Source organism: Cydia pomonella, chromosome 15 (assembly GCF_033807575.1).
Source record: "Cydia pomonella isolate Wapato2018A chromosome 15, ilCydPomo1, whole genome shotgun sequence".
In the NCBI taxonomy this organism is placed as follows: Eukaryota; Metazoa; Arthropoda; class Insecta; order Lepidoptera; family Tortricidae; genus Cydia; species Cydia pomonella.
Window position 1 is genome coordinate 6,432,073 of NC_084717.1, and position 27,765 is coordinate 6,459,837.

At 36.0% G+C, this 27,765-nt stretch overlaps 2 protein-coding genes across 2 annotated transcripts in view; both read left to right on the forward strand.

Moving 5' to 3' along the window:
- Positions 1-1,309: 1,309 nt before the first annotated feature.
- LOC133525651 (uncharacterized) lies at positions 1,310-15,788 on the forward strand. Its single transcript, XM_061861979.1, has 5 exons — positions 1,310-1,533; positions 2,790-2,942; positions 4,589-4,735; positions 11,232-11,383; positions 15,423-15,788. Exons 1-5 carry the CDS (start codon positions 1,498-1,500, stop codon positions 15,523-15,525), a joined length of 591 nt encoding a protein of 196 aa, XP_061717963.1. The 5' UTR covers positions 1,310-1,497; the 3' UTR covers positions 15,526-15,788.
- A 2,285-nt stretch (positions 15,789-18,073) lies between these two features.
- LOC133525650 (uncharacterized) overlaps positions 18,074-27,765 on the forward strand; it is a 44,167-nt gene continuing 34,475 nt past the window's right edge. Inside the window, exon 1 of the mRNA XM_061861978.1 lies at positions 18,074-18,447. Coding sequence (XP_061717962.1) covers positions 18,431-18,447 — 17 coding nt within the window. The 5' untranslated portion in view covers positions 18,074-18,430. The remainder of the gene's footprint in view (positions 18,448-27,765) is intronic.

Here is a 27,765-nt window from a genome sequence, read left to right on the forward strand (position 1 = left end):
ATCCATCTACTTTAAGGGGAATAAATGAACTCTGGCAACCCGTTTTTGTATATATGTGTGTGTCGCTGAGCGTAAGACACGAGCGTCGCACGCACACATCGATCGTGTTTCGGCTTCACTTTTGGCAGATTAGCCTTATGAGGACTAACTGTCTATGTGTGATAGGTCAGTGTTCAAACTGTCAAAATAATATTGTAACTTTAAGGTAACTTTACTTATTTTTTCACCAAAGACAATTTGAAATGAATGATATTTCGTTAATAAGTTCCGAAAAACTCATTGGCATGTACGAGCCGGGGTTTTCAACCCGCGACCTCCGGATTCCAAGTCGCACGCTCTTACCGCTAGGCCACCAGCGCTGGGATTGGATGATTCACGTTATTTTCCTCCACCGAAAAATTGTAATGGGACATAATTAGAATCAGATCATTTATTTGCTTTGCACATTGTAAGATACTTTATTAATCAAATAATGAAATAGTTAAACTATATTAGTTATTTGTTTTACAAGTCCCCGCATGCAGCACCTAGTTATTTCTTTTACAAGGGGGGCAAAGTTGTTGTTTAACTCCTCGTATTAATATTGATATCCGAGCAAGCGAAAGATCCCAAAATTGAACGACGAGCGTTGTGAGTGGTCCGAGAAGTGGAATCTTGAGTGTTGCGAGGGTTTCAATGCACGAGGGTTACTCGCTACGCTCGTTGTTTAATTTTGGAATCTTTCGCTTGCTCGGATATCAATATTAGTACGAGGAGTTAAACAGCAACTTTGCCCGTTGTAAAAGAAATAACTAGCTGCTGCATGCGGGGACAAACAATACTTTGTTACCTACTGGCACAGAAACATCTACCAAAATTAATTGGATTTCAATTATCCAGGTTTCACTGTAATATAAATTAATTTAGTCTGTTCGAAACTTTTTGTAACTACAAAATAGTTTGAAAGGAAGTTGTAAGTTTCTCACTAATGTGGTAGAATGGAATGCTTTGTCTACAAAGGCCACCTGTCGTGGCGCGAATCGCACGGTCGTTCACACCCTCGGTAAAGCGCAATCGCTTGAGCGGAACGAACCTTCATTAACGAATACGGATTTATCTGCAAAAAGGACTTTATCGGACTTTTAGTTCAGGGAAAAGCCTATACTTACTTTACTCTTTGGGGAAAAGTTAATCAGATCAAGCTCTTAACCAAATCCAGCCGCCCGTAAACTTCGCGGGGACTGGACCCGAAATTTTAAATGCATAATTTAAAAAAAACTCTGAAATGTCAATGGAGCCCGAATGACCACGATTGTCAGACGTCATTTCTTGTTGTGAATGTTTATTTGTATTTTATATTTTTCAAAATTATTTGTGTAATGTGATCGATCATCATAGCACCTATACTTTAACAGTAATTTATTTTCGTTAAATACTTTCTTCTTAATTTTCCTATTTGCCCATGAAAGTTTAATCACCATTCTTTGAAATTGTAGAAAAGAGATAGCTTTACTTACAATGTCGAAGCTGGGAATGTTTAAGGATCTATTGCATGTAAGTAAATGCTGTTTAGAGGTTCCGTAAATATTTGTATCTGGATTTAGGAAAGCTGGCGAAATATCTGAGATCAGTTCCAACTTTAAGGAAATTTTCCGCGATAGAGAAAGCAAATAACAAAATTTCGATTTTCGCGTTTCGCGATACGCTCTCTTATATATTTTATATGTGTAAGTATAAATATATATATATTGTATTATATTATATTGTATATTTATTAGTATATTAGGTATTGTTTTAATACTTATATAAGTAGTATGTGTGTTTGTATTTAATAGTCTCCATATTTAGCTCCTTGCACTACTTGTTGACTTTTGTATGAGTTCGAAATTTCCTGCTACCTAAAGGTTGTCTGGAAGAGATCGCTTTTTAGCGATAAGACCGCCTGTTGTTACCTGGTTCTATTTTCCTTTAAAATTCATTTGTAGTTTTACATGTATGTAAAATGTATAATTGTTGGTGCAATAAAGAATATTTACTTACTTACTCTCTGTAAATAAACCGCATTGATACATCAATGTCATAGAAAAAAATAGTAAAAAAATCTCAAAAACTAGTTAAAGCATAGTGTGTAAAAGTTACTATATTGTTTACAATATGTGCTAGTGCTGCACTCTGGCGGCAGTACATTGCAGTAATACCACCTGTTGCCGTGACACCTTGATAACTGAGAAACAATTTCAGCACGCGTTTGTGAGCTTTTGATTAATTGTATTGTTATTATCTTGTATAATGAGTATTTATATACAAGGCGCCCACGAGGAACCCGGGAGATTTTAACCATGCATTTAGTGAGGCCAAAAGAAGGCAAAAATGATATATGAGTTTAGGTCAACATCACAAAAAAAAATTGTACTTATGTGAATATACTGTTAAAATCTCTCGCAATACTCACAGGTACCGTGTATAATTATATATTATGTAATAGGTGTATATGTATATCATCGTTTAGTAAACACAACATAAATAAGCCTTATTGAGTAATACCGTGGGACTAGGTCGTGTTCTGTAAGATTCTCCGTAATAATATTTTTATTTATTTATATACTTGAAATTAATATTCTGCTCAATGACAATACTTAGTCATCATGACCTCGCGTTGTCCCGGCATTTTGCTACGACTCATTGGAGCCTGGGGTCCGCTTGGCAACTAACACTACTCAATGTGCATGGCATTTACTTAGGTATCTACCTGTCCAGACTGAACCTGACACTTTTGACAATTTAACTGACATTACAAATATTATCATCAGATGGATCATGAAAACCACTTACCAGTCCAAGTGAAGCCCAAAGTCGGGAACCAGCACGACTGCCTCCGCACCAGCGAGAAGATCCGTTTCCTACTCGCCAAGTTTCCTTCCGCAAAACCGATTTATGATCTGCCCAGTTCTGGATACTCTTACGTAACTAATAATCACCATACTATAGAGAGTTTGAAACAGAGGTGTATATTGTCAAAGAAAAGTTTGTAGCCACGTAAATTTACTGCCATCTTTCGACACATGATTAAAACTTTTAGAACGCCATTTGTTAAATATCAAAAAGTGGCGCCATCTTACCGGGCACAACCTAAAGGTTATGGCGCCATCGCTCGAAACGATGTCCCCATACCTTTGATCTATTAGATAGCGTGGCGCCACTTTTTGATATTTAACAAATTCGACACGTTTTAAAAAAATTAATCATGTGTCGAAAGATGGCAATAAATTTGCTGTGGCTACCAATTTTCTTTTAACAATCTATACCTCTATTTCAAATTTCTTTGACCACACTAAATAAGTGAAAAACATTTTCTTCTAAATGTGGCTCTACTGAAGGTCTACCTACTACCAACATTAAAAAATCGAAAAACGTTATCTGCGTCAAATTAAATATACTGCACAAAAGAAAATGGGTGCCGCTATATAATCGTTTTGAACGTTACGTGAAAAACACAACGTGAAAACAGGGTGTTTGGTGCCTCGTTTGTCAAATATAAATGATAGGTTAGATCGTTAACTAACTTTTCTGACCTCAAAAAAAATCTTGTACCCGGTTTTTTTTTGTTTGGATTTCTTAAAATTAGTTTTGATAGGTCCTGAAGATCTTGCCCGTTTCAACTTGAATTAAAAAAGTGAAAGTGTTAAGGCCTATGTTTTAATAGTAATGTGTAAATGAGTAAATCTTAAGTACTTTTCTATATTAATTAAAAAAAAAACCGTGGGCACTAGATTTTTGGTGGCCGGAAAAGATGGCAAATTCCCTTCCTGTCTTACACTGAAAAAAATAGATAGCCGAACTGGTTTTGTAACTTTACTAAATAACTAAACTACGGTTATAAGAAAATAAACTTTGCATAAATTTACAAACTTATTTTGTAGTGTATACCCAGTACCTGAACACTGATAGCCAAACACGGTTTTGTAACATATAACACATAGTTCGCAAGTCCCAATTTTTGTGTAAACAGTAACCAAAATTTTGTTACAGTTATGCAAACATTTCTTTCAGTGTACATTTCATACAGCCTGTCCTGTATTTTCACAAAACATTTTGTATTTTTTTATAACAGTCGTCAATTGTTTTAAATATTTTAATAAACACGAAATTAATTTTCGTGTAATGATCAAAATTTAAGACTGACTCGCGTAATCGTCGTCGGTCCGCCAACGCGTGCTCCCAATGATGCTCGTCGGTAAAATACATGAGTGACCCGTTTCAACATATTGAATACATCTGTGTCTCACGGAAGAGTAATAGAGAAGCAGATAACGATTTACAACTTTTTCTATGTTGGCGGTATGCCCTCTGGTGCCCGCTAACTTGAGTTTGTCCTCAAAGAGCTATTAGTCCTGGATAGAAATAGGATAGCATGATATTTTTTGTCATAAACTGTACTTTTTCCAAAATCTGGAAGAGTCGTAAAAAAAAGGGGAAAACCTCGTTAGACCATTTTCGCGCAGCAGCACATAATCTGGTAGCTTCCCTAAACAAACCCATATAAAAACCCATCCTGTAAATTAGCTTATTCTATTATTCAAGTACCAAAATAACATTTTAACGTCTCCAGGACGTCTGTGGAAAATGCACAGCCACGATCTCCAAATCTAATTCCCACCCGATACCACCGTTTCCCGATAATGACCTGGACACAGAAGTGATTAATGGCCAGCCAGGAAATGATCCAGCTAGGACACAGCCCGACAGTATCAAGAAGGTATGTAGGTATGAAACCTTTTAACCGTTTAGAATTTTTCATCGAGCATGCTCGTGTCGCCGTCGGTACGAAGTTACACGAAGTTTTATCTTATTCATCAGACTGCGGCGAAATGAGCAGGATATTATGTCTTATATATCAGACTACGCCGGTTAAAAGGTTAAAATAAGGAGCTCTCTCTCTCTCTCTCACTTAGCGTTTACCTATCCCCATTTGTGCTTAACGGAATGCCAGGAAACAATTTTACACTACGAGGCCACAAAGTGCCGAACTATTATTGCATTATCATCGCACGCGTAGGCGTATATGTGTACTGTACCCCTAGTGTAAATAAATTCGATTTCCAAACGTGACGTACGCGTTTGCGTTTAGTCTCATTTTGTATTGGATTTCGAAAGAGCGCGCCAAGCGGGACGTTTTGTAAACTCAAAATCCTATACAAAATGAGACTTAACGCAAACGCATTCGTCACGTTATGATGTCGTTCAAAGTTACACTAGGGGTACAGATTTGCCGTCGAAAGCTTTCCAAAATTACGAATTTCCACTTGGTCAAATTTTGGAAACTTTTAGAAATTTTCCTAATGAAATTGGCGGTTTTAAAATTTTCAATTTAATAGTTACTTATTACAGTTTGCATCAGACATATTCGAACGGCCAAGATTATCCGGTATCCGGGGATGGCGACTGTACCTACTCTAACCAGTAATCACATACAGTACCGGTCAATAATATATCACCTGCATGTTTGTACAGGTTAACTTTTTTTATGTTTATGAGTGACTTCCACCTCACTTCTTTAGGTAGTCTAGAAGTATTTTTTGTATGAGCGATGAGAAAAATTGGTCTCAGCTCATGGTGTTGACGTACTTAGCTAGAAGAAAATCCAAATATATTCCAATTAATTCAGCTTTGATGATATATTTGAATACAAGTCACATTTCCCGAAAGTGCAATCTAATTTGAACCTGAAATCGGAATGCTAAATTTTTAATTCTATTAGCGCGTATGTGGTTGATAAATCTAGAGAGAATTGATTATAATAGAGAAGTAAAGTCTAAGAAAAACATGTGCTCCTTAGACATCCAAAACATAAGTATGTATTCTGGTTGTCAAACGTAAACTTTTGACAACCAGAGTTACCGCAAAATGTATGGAGCTGTACAGCGCCATCTCGTTTACCTGTCAAATTCGAAGCACGGAATTGTCTTAGATTTAACGCCACATTGCCAGGAATGTTAAAACGTGTTTTAGGGTTCCGTAGTTTAATTATGTCGCGGGTGCACGCGTATGCACATCTATACGATCCTACCATCTTTGATATGTAGGTGTACACCCTGCATTGTTTGTAAAATGTCAAATGCTTTAAACAAATGAGCGCAAAATGACCGATTGCCTAATTGGCGGATGATACGATCACCGAGCTATGGTCGTGCCTCGGGGTCGTGCCTGTCTATCGTCCATCGGCCGGGCGCCTCTTCAAGTCTTCAGATGTATACAGTCAGCAACACAGCCAAGTCTAAAGCGGAGTCCAGTCCATTGGATATTTGCAAGATTATTGGTAAAAGAAAACAGAACATGCATATATTGCATATATCTGCAGAGAAATTTGTCATCGCGCATGACTACGATGGTATAAGCGTATAAAATGAATGAAATACTTTATTGCGATAAACATGGTAAGTATATATGTATAAGATGGTAGGCATGTACATTATTGTTGAGCAGCAATATAATATATGTTTAGCCACAAAATGGCATGCATAATTAATTTTTTACACCTAAAATAAATATTAATGTAATGTAATAGTTATTTGTGCAACAAAATATGGTTTTTCTTGCGAGTGTTGATTTAGAGTTTGACTCAAAAACACGAGATGTAAAATAACTTTGCTCTCGTCTGACACATATGAGTATAACTTTTCACCTCAGTAGTGAGAACATATTAAAGGCAAAAAAATCAACATCTAGTAAAGTTAACCACATTTATTTACATTCATGATCTTCACTAAATTAAAAAGCTACTTTGTCTCACTACCTGGAGCGACGAAAGTAGGCTTGTTCCAGCTGCTGAGGCGAAAATACTTTAACAGTCAGTTAATTATATTTACAATTATAATTACATTTAACGGGACATGTCCGTCACTAAATCTAAATTTTAATACATTATAATAAAATTCAAAATTACATTTCTAAGTAACTACCTACGTATATCGAGAGTCAATTATTTAAAAAGTCCTTAATCGAATAAAATGTCTTTTCTTTTAGCCACGACGATGACGTTTTATTCAAAATTAAATGTCAATTGCAAAAATGTGATCAAATGCCGCAATAGCGGGAATGGTCGGGAAATTAAATCCTAATGAATGCTATCAAATACTTATAATTCAAAATCATACATTTTAAGTCGATTCCCCCAGCCAACATGAGGTAACAACTCAAAATTTGCATCTTTGCCACAATTTATCAGTTTTAACGAATAAAGAGGAGTGTGGTGAATAATATATAATATAGTTCTTACGACCGCTCACGGCATGACTGCGTCGACGCCGATATAAGCACATACGAGGTCATCGGTGACCTGACCAATTGAGTTCAATTCAATTCGAAATGCATTGAGTCCTAGAAAGTTCAAAGTGGAAATATGAAAAGTACCGTCACATTGTTCATGCGGTACACGATTGGCCAAGTTACAGTTGTGACGGTTCAAACCGTCAATAAACAACGCAACGTTGACCATAAACAACGTAAAGTTGACCCCCGACATCGATTAAATCAAATCTAAATCATTGCACAACCCCATTGTAATCTGATGGTAACTAACACTTCGTAACAATGCTGCTGCTCTCTGAAAAATGTGTAAATATTAGTTCGCATCGCATTAGACTTTATAGTTTATTTGATATTTTTGGAGTTTTTTTTAGGAATAGTCGTGGGCGATATCATTGGGGCTGTAAATCTAAATTGCAGACGCATGGGCCCAGGGCATCCAATATAAATGTGAGCTTTAGATCCTTACTAATTATGAGTAGTCATAGATCTAGTCTAAATTGGTTTTCCGTAGTATAACGCTGGATACAATGGCTGAACAGAGTCAAAGTGTTTTTACATTGTCCAATCCGATGTCGGATGGAAGTAAAACGTATGACGTATTTTTCTGTATTTATTTATGCATTTAATAAATCTTTATTGCTTAAAACACCTTAGCAGCTTTATTGCCAAGAAAAGGCGGAGTTCATACCACAGCGCACTTGAAAGGGGCCGGGGCCCACTGATTAACAGTCCGCCGGACGGTAACGGCCTGTCAGTTAGAACAAAAAGTTGACAGTTCCGAACAACTTCCCTTCCCTTTACGGTTGTCTTTCTCATCGGTCCGACATCATGTTTGTGTGCGTATGTATAGGTATATGTTTGGCGTGGAAGCAGGCATAGTGCGCCCCAGTATCTACACCGGTTGGCCCGACATTGTGGATATAGGATCCGATATCGGACCGGACAATATGAAAACGCTCTCAGGGGTCGTGACGGCGTCGCGTCCCGCGGCAGTTCCCAGCGGCAGAAATCGAGATTTATTCGTGCTTACGTAGTATCGTATTTTTCGTAGAATGCAGGCTTATTGCAGTGTTAGGATTTATGTACTTTCGTTTTAGAGAGATTTTCTTATGACGATAAGTTGTGATAGTTAAATCGCTATAGTATACACATACAGGTAAAATTGCATATTTTGGCGGCAAAATATGTACATCAATGAAACTTTGTTTTTTATTTTTATTTTGGCACTAGAAATGAGGACCTGCCGAGTCCTAGCAAAATTTAGGGGCTCTACCCCCTTTCCAGGGGGTATGTACAGGGGGTTCATTATAAAAAATGCATATTTTACAAACTGAGCGAGTGAGGTGTCACATTTTCGTATATTTTTTATATAGATACACTTATAGGATCACTATTTTGCGAGATATGTATGGTTTTTGTTGAAAAAAAAAGAAAACATTTCAAGTCAAAACTAGGATTTAATCAGCAAAAACAATTGGATAAACTTTTGTTTATTTATTTTATCTTTATTGCACATTAGAAAATACTATCTTTCAAAAGACGGACTTAATTCTGTAAGGCATTCTCTACCAGTCAACCTTCAGGCAAAGCAGATCATTTGTTGGCGGTGCAACATCATGTGGTAATTACAAAACACAGAATGTTCTTTAATTAGGTACACAACTCATTTATTTGTGTACTAACTACAAAAAATAAAAAATGCAGACACTTTGCGAGTGAATTTCTTTCATAAATTCACATCAACCCAAAGAACATCATTAAGAAATTGTTAGGACTTTATTAGGTACAAAATCTCAAACAAAGATCTCAAAGCATAACTAGGTATGCAATATATGCAATAACACAGTCCGATGAACTCACGGAATCCGTTTACTATTCTTTGCTAAATCTATGTAAGTACATCTTTGAAATAACATATTTAAATCTTTTGTTTGCTATAACAATACTTTACAGCGTTTTGATAAGCATTTTACTTGGCGGATGGACGCCGGAAGGCACGAAGGCTTCTGGACTTTTATTGCAATTAGGTACTCATAAATGCCAAGCTCTTCGCTTTATGCGAACCAGTATAAGTGATCTCCAATTACTCATATCGTTTATCATAATAAAATTTTATTATATTTGCAATAAAAAGTGACATACAATTAGAAACAAATACACACAAAACAATAATATATAAATAAACTACTAACTTATTCTAAAAGACCTCCGTGGGCTGCACCGGGTGCAAAGGTGCCCATCACACTTGCCGCGTTACCGCGTTGGATAGCGATGGCCAACCTCTGCACCAGGTACGAACCCGCGCGGGCATCAGAGGTATCATAATTATAATGATTAAAGAATTGGACACTTTTTGTATAGTCGACGGCAAATACTTATACTTACATAGGAGAGAGAAGAGAAAGTATTATGGGATATTGGGATGTTACAAATTTGAGTTTTTCACACTGTTAATCCCGATTTTAATTTTCGAAAAAAATATATGTTAAACATTATTACATTCTACCTGAAATATGTAAATTTGATAACTGTCGCAGTCTCGCACGTAATTTTTTAATTTTTCTGAAATTTTTTAACTAATTTTTTACTATTATTTCAAGAGATGATTCAATATTTTTTTTTTTGAAAACGGCCTTAACTGTATATACGAGTACAACATACCCAAATTACAAAGAAATCTGATTAGTACTTTGGCTGTAATAAAATAAAAAGTTTTTTCATTTTTTGCATTTTTTTTAAAACCTGAAGCATTTGAGGCTTAATTTTTGGTGAAAGCACTACATATATATCGGTTCATTTAGTGAAAGAAATTTTGTACATCAGGCATTGTAGGTTGGGTCATTTTGCGAGTGGAGTATTTGGTAGACAGGACGACATGGCCATCGCCACAGAGACGACACGTTTTTCGAATAGAACAAAGGAACATTTTGGAAGAGCCTTACTTACACTGGTTTACGAGGCGATAAGTACGATAAATAATAGAACAGCAGCCCTGCCATTTGATATCACTTACGCGATAAAAGTTAAAGTAATTGTTTACTTAGTTCAAGTTAATGTAAACCTTGTTTGTTTAATGAGGTTACTGCTCGTTAAGCGTAGGTCATTTAATTAAAACGTGATAGTGATCTCTCTAGGTTAAGTGTACAGTTTGTTTTGAACGTGCGATATGGATTTGGGTTAGGTATCGGAGCGATCTAGCTTTGCCGAAAATTTATCGCGTATTTAGATATACAAACATAGACCAAGTACGATCGAAATTCAATGGTATCCTAATGCACATAGGTTTGAAAGTAACATGAACGTAAAAGGTATATTTTGCGTATGAAAACTCCTGAAATCTAATGTAGGTACACGTCTACATGCGTATTTTATTGCGTCTTTTGTTTTCAGTTCTAGCTTATCTTGCTCTCTGGCTCTCTTTCGATTTGTTATCTGTCCCGAAACGCAGAGTTTTTAAATTTTTCCTATAATTTAGTTAGTAGGTAAATGACTTCATTGAGTTCTGAATAATTATTGTTTTCTTATCTACATATAAGCTAGACTAGCTAATATTATCAGTCTATAGTATACTTCTAAATGGCTAAACTATAGCACACTGCGGCCATTTGTGAGACCCATATAATAGGCTAGTATCTTGTATAGTAGGATAGGATGGTATTTTGATACCAACTAGAATTTTGGCCATGTTTTATTTTAGCTCAACATTTTCATGTCAGCCCACATGGACATGACTTTTTGGCTAAAACAACAAAATTGAACCCGGTATCGCGGAAAATCGCGATGGCGTTGGCGAGATGATCTTGACGCCTTTGATATGAACTGGTGGGAGATGGGTCAAGACCGGGATACATGGAAAGGGAGAAGGGAGGCCTGTGCCCAGCAGTGGGAAACTCTATGCTCATATAAATAAATTTCATGTACTGCAAATTACTTTTGTTGCACAGAGTCAAGTATGGAATGCAGTTACCGAAGTAGTGCAGCTGGTGCAGCTGGTGGTGACAGCCACGGCATTCGCACTGTACTACGTCATCTACGGCTGGATGCAGCTGGTCTACCACGGGCTGCGCGTCGCTATGTTCTTCAGAGACTCTGACGGGTAAATCTCTTACGCGGTATATCACTGATCCGGATCTGCACGCCGCTCCGGAGTGTGAGCCAGACAGCGCTAAGGTAAGTATTATTTACGAGCCCATTTAAATCGGCATTAATTACCGCGGTACACATAAAATAGCGTTTTATAAGAAAGCTGATTAACTGTTTTTGAATCTAAGTAGTCTGCGCAGAGATAAATGACACAAATAAAGCCTTCTCTTTAGGTTGTCGAATAAGTATAGCACTAGTAAGAAAACATTAAGTAATCAAGTCAAAATTAACGCATCGAGAGCACATTACTTGGTTGCTTCATACTAATACGCAACAACTCAAGTAAGTAAACTTGTACTTTCTTTAGTGATTTGCATAGCGAAGGTAAATATTATAGAAGACTAAGGACCTGTTTCACAATGTCCAAGTAATGTCTTGAATAAGCTACTTGCCACTTATCTGACGAATAAAGTCATCGTTGCCGTTACACAATCTTCAAATAAGCTTAACTGGTAAATAAGGTGCTAAGTTTTGTAGGAAGTTTTATCTGGCAGCTAATTTATTTGTTAATTATCTATCCAATACTTTAGTTCGACATTGTGAAACAGGCCTTAAGACTTGGTATGAATTATTAATTAATATATTTATGGTGCCCAAATACGCTATTTGTAATTATTTGCTTGCCGATAGGAGAACAATAAAAAACTAAAAACCTCGGTGTTAGATTCCGTGTTTTGGTGTGGCACCTAATTTTGAGGTATACCTCGGTAATAGCGGAAACAGTATTTTTATATTCGAGGGGATTTCGAGGGGATTCGGATATTTTTATATTCATATGTAATGCAAGTTTCTTTAACTCTTGATGTTATTGAAATATATTATCATTTATAAAGTGCACGAGCTATATACTACACAAAAGAAAAAAGGGCCACTAAGAATTTTGATCATCCCAGGAAAACTAATTTCATGTTTATTGAAATAAGTGAAACAAATGACTACTTATTTAATTTTTATAAGCCTAAATAACACCCAAAGCGTTGTTTTACTGTTAATAAATACAGGATGTTTTGTGAAAAATACAGGTGTGCAAAATGTGAGATAAAGTGGGAATTTGCTATCTTTTCCGACCACCAAAAAATCTAGCACTTACTGATTTTAAAATGAATACTGAAAAGTACTAAAGATTCACTCATTTACATATTACAATAAAAATACCACCACCACCATCACCATATGCCTTACCACTTCCATTTTCTTTATTCTAGTAGAAACGGGTGAGATCTTCTGGACCTATGAAAATTAATTTAAAAAAATAAAAACAAAATAATATACCCGTAGGCACAAGTATTTTTTGGAGATCAGTACCTCTAGTGTAACTTCCATTCGATAGCGTAACGTAACTTTCGCGTTTGCGTTAAGTCTCATTTTGTATGGGATTTTGAACAGCGCGCCAAGCGGGACGTTTTGGAAAGTCAAAAATCTCATACAAAATGACACTTAACGCAAACGCGTACGTCACGTTTCGCTGTCGAAAATATTTACACTAGGGGTACTGTACCCCTAGTGTAATTTTAGTCGATAGCGAAACGTGACGTAGCGTTTGCGTTAAGTCTCATTTTGTATGGGTTTTTGAACAGCGCGCCAAGCGGGACGTTTTGGAAAGTCAAAAATCTCATACAAAATGACACTTAACGCAAACGCGTACGTCACGTTTCGCTGTCGAAAATATTTACACTAGGGGTACAGAAAAGATAGTTTACGATTTAACCTATCTGTAATTTAAATTTGGCAAACGAGGCAACAAACAGCCTGTTTTTACGTTTTCTGCTTTTCACGTAACGTTCGGAACGCTTAGTGGCCCCTATTTTCTCTATTTTCTTTTGAGCAGTATATTAACGAAGTATGAAACCTATTCAAGAACTGTTAAATTTTGATTACAGTTTTAAACACTTACCTGGAGGTTTTCATAGAAACCATTATTTGAAAATTTTGTTTAAGCATTGAAATAAAAAGAACAGGATGGTTATTAAGTTTATATTATATATGAGTGGGCATGAGTGGTCGGGGGAACTGATAGAACGGAATAGTCTTATGTATCTTTCAGTAAGAGTTGCAGAGAAAGCGGTATTTTTCTTTGTTGTGTAAGCGTTGTATTTAGCGATGGTTAGAAAAGACATCACTCGGTAACAAGATGTATGGGAACCTAATGCATATCCTTCAACTTTAATGGGTAAGAAATAAATAGGTTCTTCAATTACATCTCATAAAACCTGTTGTCTTATTTTAATTACACCATAGAATATACCAGCATACATTACGTTGATTACATATACAGAGTGTATTTTTGATACTCGTACATACGACCACATATTCTAAAGGTAGTATAGGCCCAAACGAATTAAGTTTCATATACAGGAAGTTTATTTAGTCACCTGCAATAATTTGACCGACAGACCCCGAAATCGCGAAAAAAAAATTGGCTGTTTCATACATTTTGACTGTCTGACCTTGGCATTTTCTATTGAAGAGTAAATTTTTTGTTCGCGATTTCGGGGTTGGTCCCATAGTAAAAGTTGCTCAGTATGACCTATATATTCAGCCCGTAAATTATTGCAGGTGGCTAAATAAACATCCTGTATTTTGCTAAAAATTTACAGTATTATTGTTCCTTGTACAGTCAGCGTCAAATAATTTGTAGCAACCAAAGTAGCCAAATAGTTCGGTACCCCATATATTTAGTATGGTGTACCGAACTATTGGCCACTTTGACTGCTACAAAGTATTTGACGCTGACTGTAGAATAATTCAGCACGCAATGTATCCGCGCTCACCGCGCGTTGTAACAAGCGCGATTTTTTGTTTTTTTTAATACTACATCGATGGCAAACAAGCATACGGCCCGCCTGATGGTAAGCAGTCTCGGTAGCCTATGGACGCCTGCAACTCCAGAGGTGTTACTCGCGCGTTGCCGACCCGAACACCCCGCACCCTCGTTAAACTCTGGCAACCTCACCGGCAGGTACACAACACTAAAAGTAGGGTCTAGTGTTATTTGGCTGCTGTTTTCTGTAAGGTGGAGGTACTGTCCCAGTTGGGCTCTGCTCTAGATCTGGAATGACATCTGCTGTGCTGTGCCCTACCACACTAAGCGAGATAACATTCACAATGCCCATACCTCTCTTTTGGACGTAGTTTAAGGACACACCCGGGTCCAAAAACTATTTACGATTTAGTGAATAATCCTTAGCCATCGTATTTTCACGGAAACGCATGAACGCGTTATGCTATGTCAGTCAGTCTCAGTAACGTTTCCGAGAAAATACGATGGCAAAGGATTGACCACTACATCTGTAACTAACCATCGATATACCTTTTATCCTTGAAATAAATAAGGTTTAATTTGCCTCTGGGGATACCTAAGAAAAGGGGAGAGGATTCAAGCATTTGTCATTCATTATGGATGCATTTGACCTCTTGGACCTCTCGCACTTTCTTTGTCAAATCTTAAGAGATAGTTTTTTCCACAGGGTCTATTACTATAATCTAGATACGTCTTGAAAAAATTAAACACGTCGATATGACAACATCCGAAGATAGTCCGGTGCAACAGTATCCGAACGGAGCCGATGTTACGCAACAACAGTCGATAGTACTCGAACCACGGGGTTTTAACTTTATAAATTTTCCTACATATTTCCTTCCATATAAAATAAGTTGCACACGTCTCGTACATCATAAAAACATATTGAAAGTCCTAACTAGGATCAGACCTGTAGGCTAAGATGGTCGGCTCTTTATCATTTGTCACCATGCCTGTCACGTTCTAACAAGTATGTAAGCGCGAAAGTGACGGGCATCGTGACAAGTGATAAAAATGGAACCATGCTGCCACCGCTGGTGTAATTAAAAAACGAAATACATATCTCTGCAGAATAATTGACCCTAGAAGTGTGTATAACCACGTAACAATCAAGTTATCCGTTTTAAATATAGGTAAAAAAGTACTTAGGTTCAGTTTGTGCTCTATTATAACATTAGTATTTGTTTTTCAGGCCGACGAAGATTACACTTGGGGTGGTTGGTGTTACGTCGATCATCGTGGGGTGCAACATCCTGCTCCGCATCCGTAAGATCTACTCTGACATCCTGCGATAAATCTGGACGTTTTTGACGCAGATTTTGTATGAGAGCCTGTACTATAGTTAAATGTCATATGACATCTGGTGAATTTTCGGTATTGTATATTCTGTTTTTTTATTCCGTAGACTTTTCATGTGGTACTAAGAAATGTCATGTCTTACATATGAAACGTCATTTTAGTCTACGGAATAAAAAAACAGACATTAGGTAACTTGTACAATGGGTAATGGGTTCACAATGCTAAATTATATTTTTAATAAAATATGATCCTAATAGTACATAGTTACTTATTTTCTCAAAAAATGTTGTTGGTTTATAATCATGAAATTTAGTACCTTATTAAATGGACAAATAGTTTCGTCCCGTAATTTTTTTTAACAAGAGTCTTTGAGAAAACAATAATGTTCCGAAGGTTGTGACTTTTTTCTTGCTTAAAAAATAGCCACATCTCAACTCAATTAATTTAAACTGTTTTTTTTTTTTCAAATTTGAATCCTAGTACCTGTAATAATTGTGTATTACAGTCGGGAGGAAGGGGAAGCCAACAATAATGACATTTGAATCTATCTTGGAACATCCGCAACATTAGCTACGGCAGTATACAGGGGATTCATGAGACGTGAGCAGGACTAATCCTACACACTCAGTAACTGTTCATTGATCGATTAACATCGTATTTAAGTGAAATATCCACACTTTTTCTTATTTTTTTACTCTTTGGTGAGGACAAATTTCATCATGGCATTGGCGTTCATTTCATTTTTTCATTGGCATTTTAATGACAACATTTTGATTATGAAATAGTATATTACGATACAAGTGCGAAAAATAGGAAATTCAAAATTCAAAATTCAAAATTCAAAATTTTATTCTGCAAGTAGGCCTCAAGGGCTCTTTTACAAGTCAATACAACATTTACAGTAACATCATATAGTGACATGAAAAATACATAACAACATTTTATAAATACAACAGCCAATACCTGGGTAAACATTACATTATAATAATCTTAAAATAAATAATTACTGCAATACAATAGAGATGTATAGTCTCTATGGTTAAAAACACATTAAATCTGGAGATGTAAAAGGTCCCCAATGTCAGAGTACTAATATTAATAAAATTTGGAGGTGTAAAGTCTCTCCAAGTGTCAAAATAAAATTTATACTAAATAAATAAACCGCGTCTGTACTGTTAAACTAGCAGTCTCATAAACTAATGCTACATTCTGTACATAACTAGTATGTACCAAGTCAAGTATATTATACAATATGACAGAGACGTATAGTCTCCACGGTTAATACATTAAGTTTGGAGATGTATAAGGTCCCCACGGTCTGAGAAAAATAATAATACACAATAATAAGATTTGGAGGTGTAAAGGTTCTCCAAATGTCAAAGAATAAAAAAAATAAAAAATTGTATGAAATACATATTTCACGTCAAGAGACTGTTAAGCTAACAATCTTAAAACTAGTTCTACAGAATACATAACTACTATGTATTTAATATGTCAATGTCATCATCAAAATAACTAAAACATAACAAACATTAATACATAAGGTTGAACAGCTAGAAACAACAGCGCCATATGCCTCTCCGGGACACTGCACGCAAAACTATTACAGCTTTTGAGACTGGATACTTGGCCATGATTCCGTGTCTCCCAAGTAGTCATCTATTTTATAGTATCCCTTTTTTAGAAGTGCATTTTTGACGTATTGCTTGAATGAAGTATAGGGCAGGTTCCATGCCTCTAAGGGTACTTTGTTATAAAATGTTACACAGTTTCCCATGAACGATTTTTTAACTTTCTGTAGACGAAACTTGGAGACTACTAACTTATGTTTATTTCGCGTATTATAACTATGGATATTAGACAGTTTCTTAAAGGACTTTATATTCTTATGCGTATACATTATCACATCTAGTATGTATTGTGAAGCTATTGTGAGAATATCTATTTCCTTGAATCGTTCTCTCAGTGAGTCACGAGAAGCCATGTTATAAATATATATTATATATATATATTATAAATTCGAAACGAGTGGCGATAAATTAATACACGACCGAAGGGAGTGTTTTAAATCGACACGAGTTGCGAATTACCTATTCGCACATGTATCGTACAAAGTTTTACAGTACATATGGCCCTTTAAATGTTCGACACAGTAACGTAATATGCTAATTTTCGCACTAGTGCGGTAAAGTAGCGCCATATGTACTGTAAAAAATAAATAGTTAAACCTGGATGAGATATGAGTTTTAAAAAGTAACCAGACTCTGATGACATTCAATTTGACACTTGTCACAGAGTATCGATATTTGACGGAAGTGTTCTAACTGTAGGGTGACGGTGACCATACATGCACGTCGTAAATAAATTAGTAACCTTTTTTCAACACTACAAAAAAAATAGTTGCTTATCATTGACTAAGTCAGCCTGTATATCTGCCCTAAAACCCATACTCATATAAAATAAAATTAATAAATATTTAAATTTCATGTAAAATAAAATTTCGTAGCACAGGGCATAACTACGTTAACGGGGTAGTTAATTAAGAATTTCACTAATTGCTTCCCAACTGCCATTAGCGGTCTCAATAAGCGGATTAACCGTAACGTCTCAAAACGCAGGGGTTTCGCTTTAGGAAGTGATTAAGGCGTTCGCTTTTGTCCGAAGAGCATTTCACGGTGAGGCTGTGAGCAACAGTCCAACATTCGACAACAGAGAGCCGACTCGAGCGTACACCGCCCGCTCTGCCGCGTCCGACTTTTCCCGCGCGCGGCTGAAAATTTCCCGAACGCGTTCATTATTAAATTTAAAAAGTTAGTTTTGTTTTTAATTTGCTTTTTTAACTGTGTCAGTGGCGATATATAACAGTTTTATGAAAAGTGAGAAACGCTAAGTGTGTGCAAAATGGTGTTAAGTGTGAGGTAAGTGGAGTATGAAATTTCAGGGAATTTGCCGTTTTTCTTATTTTACTTTTCTTCTTTTTATACATACACTTGATGCTAGTTCTGATTGCAAATAATAAGGGCTAGTTAGATATGAACTAAACGAGTAGGTCAGTTTATTTATAAAATATAATCATTTAAATAACTAAGGAACATTTTCATATTTCTGGAGTTAGAATAACGTAATTAACTATCAAAATTTTCTACTTTATGAATAAATTAAAGGTATAACGAACTAACAAACAATGTTAAAAAATCTGACAATACGACTTTAAGCGAGTCGTATCGATATGAAACTTAACAGGAGAATTAGTCAAATTGACGAAATAAGTAAGGAAACTGACCAGTGATAACGCTAATTCAAAATGCTGACGCGAAGATTTGGATAGTGGATACTGATATGCCGCCTGGAATTACCATTAAAATTGCGAAATTTCCACATTGAAAATTTTCGGAGACTACATTTTGTATAGGCATCGAAATTTTTCGTTTCCAAACAAAAAAAAAACGGAGAACTTTTCCACTTTTTTTTAAACTTCACAACTTGTACATCTGTAATAATAGAACTCTTTGGTAATTACGAAGACGATTTTGTTTTAACGCGTCCAATATAATTGTATTTAATAGTTCGTTTTACGATCGTAAAACGCATGCAGTCTGCAATAAAAACGTTTTTTCAAGAATTACATTTATGATATGGCAACCACTTGTAGTTCTGTAGCTCTGGAACCGCCTGCAACCGTAATGGACCAAGTAATATACATATTTTAACAGACGTTCAACAAGAAGAGAGATGAAAATATTTACTTGATCAAGCGCTGGTGGCCTAGCGGTAAGAGCGTGCTACTTGCAATCCGGAGGTCGCGGGCTCATACCCCGGCTCGTACCAATGAGTTTTTCGGAACTTATGTACGAAATATCATTTGATATTTACCAGTCGCTTTTCCGTGAAGGAAAACATCGTGAGGAAACCGGACTAATCCCCACAAGGCCTAGTTTTGCCCTCTGGGTTGGAAGGTCAGATGGCAGTCGCTTTGGTAAAAACTAGTGCCTACGCCAAATCTTGGGATTAGTTGTCAAGCGGACCCCAGGCTCCCATGAGCCGCGGCAATAATATATGCCGGGACAACGCGAGGAAGAAGGATTTACTTTATCAAGGTATAACCTATATGTTACGAACACGCAAGCCGTTTGATGCCTCTTTGTTAAATATACTTTTTCTTCTTAATAATAATTTCAACTTACTATTTAGCATGGTATGTAGATAAATTAATTAGTTTTTGGCAAAAAATGCATTTTTGATACAAGTTTTTATCGCTGACTGTACTTTTCCATCCACATGCAAGTAATACTGATCGAAACAATTCTAACAACCTCAAACTCAATTAGATTGCGTTGTTTTATCACAGAGTTCCTATGGCTACCTCCTGTCTCCATCATCAGATCAGCTCGATAGTATCATAGTATTGCATTGTGACCCGACTTGCATATGCATGCAAATTTTTAGTTTCGTCGGAAACCGGGAAGTAGGTCAAATTTAACTTGCAAGATTTGATCCGTACAAACTTAGTTACATACATACATATCTACACCTGAAAAGAATTTGTGAATATTGATGCATATGAGCTGACATTGGAGCAATGACCTTATATATCCATTTATTCGTGAAACAATCGTGCCCAGCACTTGATGATGATAATAAATAAACTAATATTAGGACATTATTACACAAATTGACTAGCCCTACAGTAAGCTCAAGAAGGCTTGTGTTGTGGGTACTCAGACAACGATATACATAATTTACAAATACATAAATATATGGAAAACACCCATGACTCAGGAACAAATATCTGTGCTTGTCACTCAAATAAATTCCCTTATCGGGATTTGAACCCAGAACCATCGGCTGATAGGCAGGGTCACTACCCACTACCCAAGAAAAGAGCGTACTCTCATCCCATGTGAAACATCGGCAACGCACTTGCAACCTTTCTGATGTTGCAGGTGTCCATGGGCGACGGTAATCGCTTACCATCAGGTGATTTGTCTGCGCGTTTGCCTCTTATATCATAAACAGACATAGAAGTTTTTTTGGCAATAACGAGTGCTTGAGAAAATGAAACATCGACAAATATGTTATCGATAAGTCAGTCATAGATTAATAATTAAAAGATGTAACTTCTACTTGCTGAAAATTAACTAGAAATTTCAAGAATGCAAATCAATTCCAAATCGGACCATAATTTCTTGATTACATATATTACAGTACTTACTTATATGAATAAAAACGTTAACTGTAGAATACAGTGTCAAAAAATAAGAAAACTACCAATGGTTTCACCAAAGAAGATATCGAACGTGTTGTGCATTTCGCAGTAGCTATCTATTTATACAATTTAAAAAAAATCTATAGCGATAAGGTAACATCGATAATAGACATGTCGATATTTGATTTTGTCAATTACTTTATTTTGCCACAAAAACTTTTGTCTGTTGATAAATGATCAACGAAACTAGGAAAAGTGTTTTACGAAAGTAATTATCTGTTCCAACCAAATCGAACATTCTAAGAAGAAAGGCCAGGGCAAGAACAAATACATTAGATACCCTAAATTAAGCTATACAAACAAAACTAAAAACCGCTGATAGCTATTCAAATACAATGGAAAGTGTTACATTCTTAGGTCTGAGCATTTCTTTGAAATCATTCTGATTAACTGTTATTACTCTGTCCACAAACCTAAAAATCTTACCACAAACAATCAATGAATGATTCACCACACGAAAAAGAATGTTTCAAAAACTAGTTTCGCGGCACCGCCACGGTTGATCGCTGTAAAATAGCATTTGCCCTCACTTCCATCCTCTGAGATTACGCCGAATTTGCGTGGCGACCTCAGATTTACGAACTCATTTATTGTGTATAGACTGGAGGTTAAGAATAAGTTGAACGGATTGGCTTTGCTTGTCAAAAAGTAATTCATATTGAAAATGAAACATGAGTTAATGAAACTTGGTATAAAACTGTTGTTTAATGATAGGGATACCTTCGAAAATTATCCCAAGGCGTTAAAAGTCTACTGTTTTAGGCAGTCATGCATATGTCAGGAGAATATGATATAGGACAGTTACTAAAACAAATTGAAAAGTAAGTGCCACCAAAGAGAATTTGAAATAGAGGTGGATTGTCAAAGAGAACTTTGTAGCCACAGTAAATTTACTGCCATCTTTCGACACATGATTGAAACTTATAGAATGCCATTTGACTTTGATCCTTATTCTTTCATTGATTACACTTATTCTTGATATGTGTTAATTTTTTTAAATATCAAAAAGTTTTCCTATAGACATACCCAAAAGTAAGGGCTATAAAGGTTTATTATTTAACCATTGCCTACATGAATATAATATTTGACATTAAATTTCATAGTCAGTGTGTTATAATGTCGAATAATGGTCCCTACGACAGTATAGTACTTAAGTCCAACCAAAAATACTTGACGGGACCATTCGACGCGAGAGGTATATATAGTCCTTCCATTTCGCATTGAATTCTTAACAGCGGACAACAGACGGAGGCAGAATCGCCCGCTCTTGTCAAAGCGTGCTACTGTTACAGTATAATAGAGATGAGGTGCGAAGAGCCCGCGATGTCACCCGACGCGTGGTGTAACGGCGCGCACGCATCGGTGCGCACACGCACGTTTACCACGATTAGCGAATACCGAATAAATATGGGTGAATGTGTAAGGACACATGAATGAATGAAACGTAGATCCTACTAATGGTAATAAAAAAAAATCTGGTTGCACTCCGGCAGAAGTGAAAACTTGAATATTAACGTTGTGCATTTTTGATATGTTAGAGAAATAAGTTGCAGTTTTATAAAAAGCGATAATTCTCTATTATACCTACGTAAATAGATTAATGTGAAAGATATTTTGAAATCTTAGTGTTAATATATAACATACAGGGTAATTCATGAGACGTGAGCAGGACTACAGCCTACACAATCAGTTAATGTCAACAATCACGCTTCTTTTCTGTTATTTAACTTGTTGGTAAGGAAAAATTTGCGTATCTGTATCTACAATCATGGACACCCAACAACACAAAGATACAATACAACACAATTAACAAAGATTAAACCTCTTAAACCGTTATGACAGCACTTTTATAATGAAGAAAATAAAATGTCACACTTGAATGAGATACGATTTTTCAAAAGTAACCAAGTTTCGATGACATTCAATTTGCACGTCACCATGGTGTCACGTGTCCGTCTTACGAATTTTCAATCTGACGGTCACGTGCCCTTGACGCGAGTTTAACATTTTTTCCCCATCACAAACAGTGCACAGCGCCGCTAAAGATGTTTTCACTTGAATAAATGTAAGTTAAATACGTTTAATACTTGCTATCAATAACCATATATGTATATCAAGAGCCCAACTCAGCAAATTATTTACTAGCACAGTTGAACATGCTTATGTCCTACAAAGGCTGTGGATTCAGGCAAACTATCTGTTCCTAGAATAAACAACTAGCTGGATAGAGGTAGAACCCTACAGAAACATTTTCAATACCTACTTAATAGTTTGCCTGAAGCTATCATATATGAAAAAAGTTCAAATTCAAGGCATTGTTAAAACAATCATTTCCCTTAATTGTAGGTATTAATTAATCTCCTATGCTCTGAAAGTGGGTCGTTGTTGTTCTATAACGTGTGCAGAAATTGACAAGTTTCTGCTCTAGAGCATTTTATTTACCAAGTGGTTTTTATTTTTTTACGATAAACAATTACAATTAGGTTTTTAATGGATTTGTTGTACAATTTCCATTCTGATATTTAACTCTCTATCTAATAAATAACGATACTTTTACCTAAATCGTGTATTGAAATTATCCTCAGGAAATATTAAGGTACTTATCCTCGTATTCGAAATGAAAAGTAGAGTGTTTAGCTCGGGTGAAAGGCATAATTTCAGCCTCGGACTATTGGCGCTCTCACTCCGCTCGAGCACCAAACTACCTGGACAGAGATGAGTGCCTTTCATCCCTTGGTTAACAATCTACTATTTTTGCTCTATGATTTACCATATATATAATAAATAAAAAGACAGAGCGTGAATGTCATACTTAATGCACCTATACAAAATATACCTATACCCGAGATGACTTGTGCGAAAATCGCTGTCTAAAAGACTTTTGAACAAAGTACTGACTGATAGAGTTAGACCAAGCTAAGTTGGCAGCAATTTTGATAACACTTGCACAGTATATGTTATACAAATCGCTGCCAACTTAGCTTGGTCTGTCTTTAGTAAACTTTGTAAAGAAAAATAGCATAAATATAGTCGGCGATTAAAGCTTGTGTAGATTTTTTTTAATTCGTTATGTATTTGTTACATAGCGCTCGTCCTTGCCGCGGCTTGGTTTCGGGCGTTTTGGCTAGGAAGCCGAGCGAGGCCGGGAGGAAGCGGTGCGAGGCCGAAAAGTGCCTTGCACGTGTTTGATTTTTTATTTTAAATATATACCTAATGTAACCTTTATTATTTGAAAATTTATTTCTATATAATATCGTACATAACACAGTAACAATGATACGAAATAGGGGCTTTCATTAATCGAACATTGTGACAGGGTTCGAAATGGTACAGAAAACAAATTCCTTGATTCTACTCAACCTGCCTTTGAATCTCACCGCCCATACTGTGTCGGAACCGAACGTTTTGGTTAGCGTATTAAGTACCTAAATCATGTAATCGTTTTGCGCGTGAGGCGTAGACATCAACGCGTGCGCAGCTTTAACGTACCGTTATTGTTTTCGAGAATGACGTCTTCTTGGGGAAGTACTGATAGATAAACAAATTTTAGGCAAATATTTCATTTCTAGTACAAGCTTTTATCGCTGACTGTACTTTTCTTACCACAGGCAACTAATACTCATCGAGACAATTCTAAAAACCCCACACACAATTAGGTTGCCCTGTTCCACAGAGTTCCTATGGCCACTTTCTGTCTCCATCATCAGATCAGCTTGATGGTGCCATAATATTGCATTGCCTTGCCACCCGACTTACATACTCCTATGTATGCAAATTTTAGCTCAATCGGAAATCGGGACGTGGGTCAAATTTAGCTTCTCAGATTTAACATACATACATACATACATACCAACAGAGCAAGTTAAATAAAAACTTGTATTTCTTGAATTTTGTTATCGATATATTGTTACTCGTAGATGCGTAACTTAACTCCGTCTGTCTGTCTCTTCACGATAATAGCGCTGAACCAATTTAGGCATAATAAAATACACAACACCTAAAAAGCTAAAAATATGTCAATTTTTTTTTTTTACTCTAATCATAAGTGATGGCGCTTTTGAGTAAGACAGTCCCCATAAAACGCAGAGGACCTACCGCAAACATCTTTTAAAAAATAATAATAATAATAAATAAAGTCTTTATTTACTTGAAACCTAATACAAAATGTGAGGCTTACATTAAATTACAATATAAACTTATTTTAGGTTTGTAACAGTTCCATTTGGATTGAGCCTCTGTTTCCTGAACTAGGACAAAGCCTGTGACTCAGGATTCAGCGATTCCTCCGGAGAAATTGGTACAGGTTGTTTAGTGAACAGGTACTTTAAGAAGAAGTGAAAACACAATAATAATACTAAGAAAGAAAATGACAATGTAAAAAATCTAAATATTATATAAAGAAAAGAAAAACGGCTGACGTGTGTGTGTGTGTGTGCGTGTGCGCGTATGCGCGTGTGTGTGTGTGTGTCTGTACAGTTCTATGTTTTAAAAAAGGGAAAAAATTATACATATAGGGCTAAGGTTAGTAAAATGACTCATTTGATAGTGTTTAATAGTGATTCCGTTCCTTGATAGGTCTGTGATTTAAGCCATGTTTGTAATTTAGACTCATCTGCATACTGCTACATCTGAAATATACTTAAATGTCGTTATCTGCGTCTCTTTCGTTCTTGCATATTGCAGCGATAGAGAGATGCCTCAACATATTTCGATGATTTGATTTTGAATTCGATTATGACAAAAAAAATGGAAATACACCAATAAATAAGTTTGTTGCAAAAGCCAGCGTGTCACTGGATGATCGTAACGGCTCCTACTCCGCCGATCACGATACCGAACGATTATAACTGAGCTAACGATTCGGAATCGGGTACAATCGGTTACGTTCGGTTACGACTAATTGTGACCGCGGTCACGCCCGGTCAGAGTTCAGATATGGCCGATATTTGGAGAATTGCGATTTTAGGTTGCCGTGCCCTGCCGTAGGTTGTTACACGACTTAATGTCATTTGTGGATTTTAACGAACTGTAAACTGAGGTTATTTTGATAAAAATGAGTTTGGTGCGAAGTTAATCCTATAGTTTATTACCATTTCGTATATGGTTAAAAATCGTGGATTTGGTTGTGCCGAATAAAGCAGAAAAAATCGTTCTTGAAATAAAAAATGCAAAAAGCTGACAAAAAACGTTAATGTTAATGTAATAATACGTGTACTTGTAACTACCAGAATTTAGTTGTAGTTAGTGAAAAATAAGCAACTTGTATTTAATTTAGATACACCCACATGTTTATATGACAGTATATATATATGTTCGTGTGCCTATTTTTACATGTAATGTTCGTAAATGACATGTTCTAATTTTACTTATTAGTTATTTTAATTTGTTAATTACCTGCATGCTCACTCATATTTTGTATTTATATCTTGTATTTTCTTAAGTGAAATGTTAAATTTCTTTTGAGAAAATAAATTTCTTTAACCACAATCTAAAAATATTAAAAGCGCATTTTATGCATTATTTAAAGGATGCTTTGTAAGGTCACATCAGAATTTGTCGCTGCGTTTTTGTCATACTTAATTTTATGCGTTTTTCCACCGACATGGCCGAGCAATAATTGTTTTCAGAGGTTGTCAGCGCGTTAACAAGTTAAAAAATATTCTTTTATTAATTAATACAGTCCGTGATCTCTATTATTTTTGGTCTAGAAACGTTCGGTATAAATATTAATTTATCGAGAGTTACCTGTGTTTGAGAGGCACTTAATAATATCTCATGGACATCTCTCGGTTTGAGGCCTGAAAAAGCGTTAATTTATGCACCATTAATAGGCACAGCTATGATGCTTTATGACACCACCATTCATCTTTGATTAACGACGTGCTAACGCTAACTACTGTTTTGTCTCGGCCAGTCATTAATGCAACACTTTCCGGCCTAGGGCCTATTCTAAACTTCTATTGTTTCTAATAGGTCTTGGTGCAAAAGTAGGTTCGATTAGGTGGTATTAGTTTATGGACATTTTCAAGTCATCTTCATAATATGGTAATGCGCGTTAACTGTGCATTGGTGATACGTGTAGAAAAAGAAAAGGGCTATTATCTCTGGCTTTTATATCAAAGTATATAACAAAGAATCAAAGTGACTTGGGCTAGCTTAAAAGTTGTAAAAGCACATTCTCTGGCCCGTGAGGCAGGTGGAGCATTGGAACTCAAGTTCGGTAAACTGCCAACAGATGTAATTCAGACAAACCACTGTTTACGCAAACCAATGATTCGCTGTCGCGCCTCCAGTAATCAATTTCTCGAATAAAGGATACTCGGGTAACGCTTCGGCGGCCAAAGGTTGCCGACCCCAGTTCGAGATTTAAGTTAAATTTAAAATTTTAATTATTCTAGATAATGCAAATAACTGTTGGTGTTTTCTTGCAATTGTTTTTTTACCAAGTACCATACGTAGATGAGCGGATCTGGATTGAATTGTTTGTGAATTCCATTGTTTAAAAAAATTACCTTTTTATAGTATGGAGATATTGTTCATTTGCATAATTGAAACATGACTCTTTAAAATAGGAGATTTCACATTTATAGTCATAACAAACTCAAATGAGTTTGCGTAAGTAAATATTAACCAATCCGTTAGTGCCTGCTTGTACGAAACGAGTATGGTTCAATAACTTTTATAGTATGAGTTAGATTACGCGACTTTCCTGTGTATGTAAAGCCTTATTTTATCCTTATAGGGCGTATTAAAATTAAAACCTGCTAGAGTCTGCTCGGAAAGAGATGAGTCGTGGAATGTATTGGGCGCATCTACATCTTCTTGTGTATGATGAAAGTCTATAAATTAAGTTTATTGCAAGAATTATTTACAGACAGAACACACAATATCATATACCTCATTAAATCTAAAGTGAAATCTAAATAATATTGATAATAACAAGGAAACAAATTAAAAACAAAATAATATA

What these genes read in the sequence shown, in the direction of transcription:
- LOC133525651 (XM_061861979.1), top strand. Translation starts at nt 1,498, where the DNA reads ATGTCGAAGCTGGGAATGTTTAAGGATCTATTGCAT. An exon ending in TGTTTAAGGATCTATTGCAT is followed by an intron (nt 1,534 to 2,789) that starts GTAAGTAAATGC and finishes TATTATCATCAG; the next exon opens with ATGGATCATGAAAACCACTT. An exon ending in CCAGTTCTGGATACTCTTAC is followed by an intron (nt 2,943 to 4,588) that starts GTAACTAATAAT and finishes TAACGTCTCCAG; the next exon opens with GACGTCTGTGGAAAATGCAC.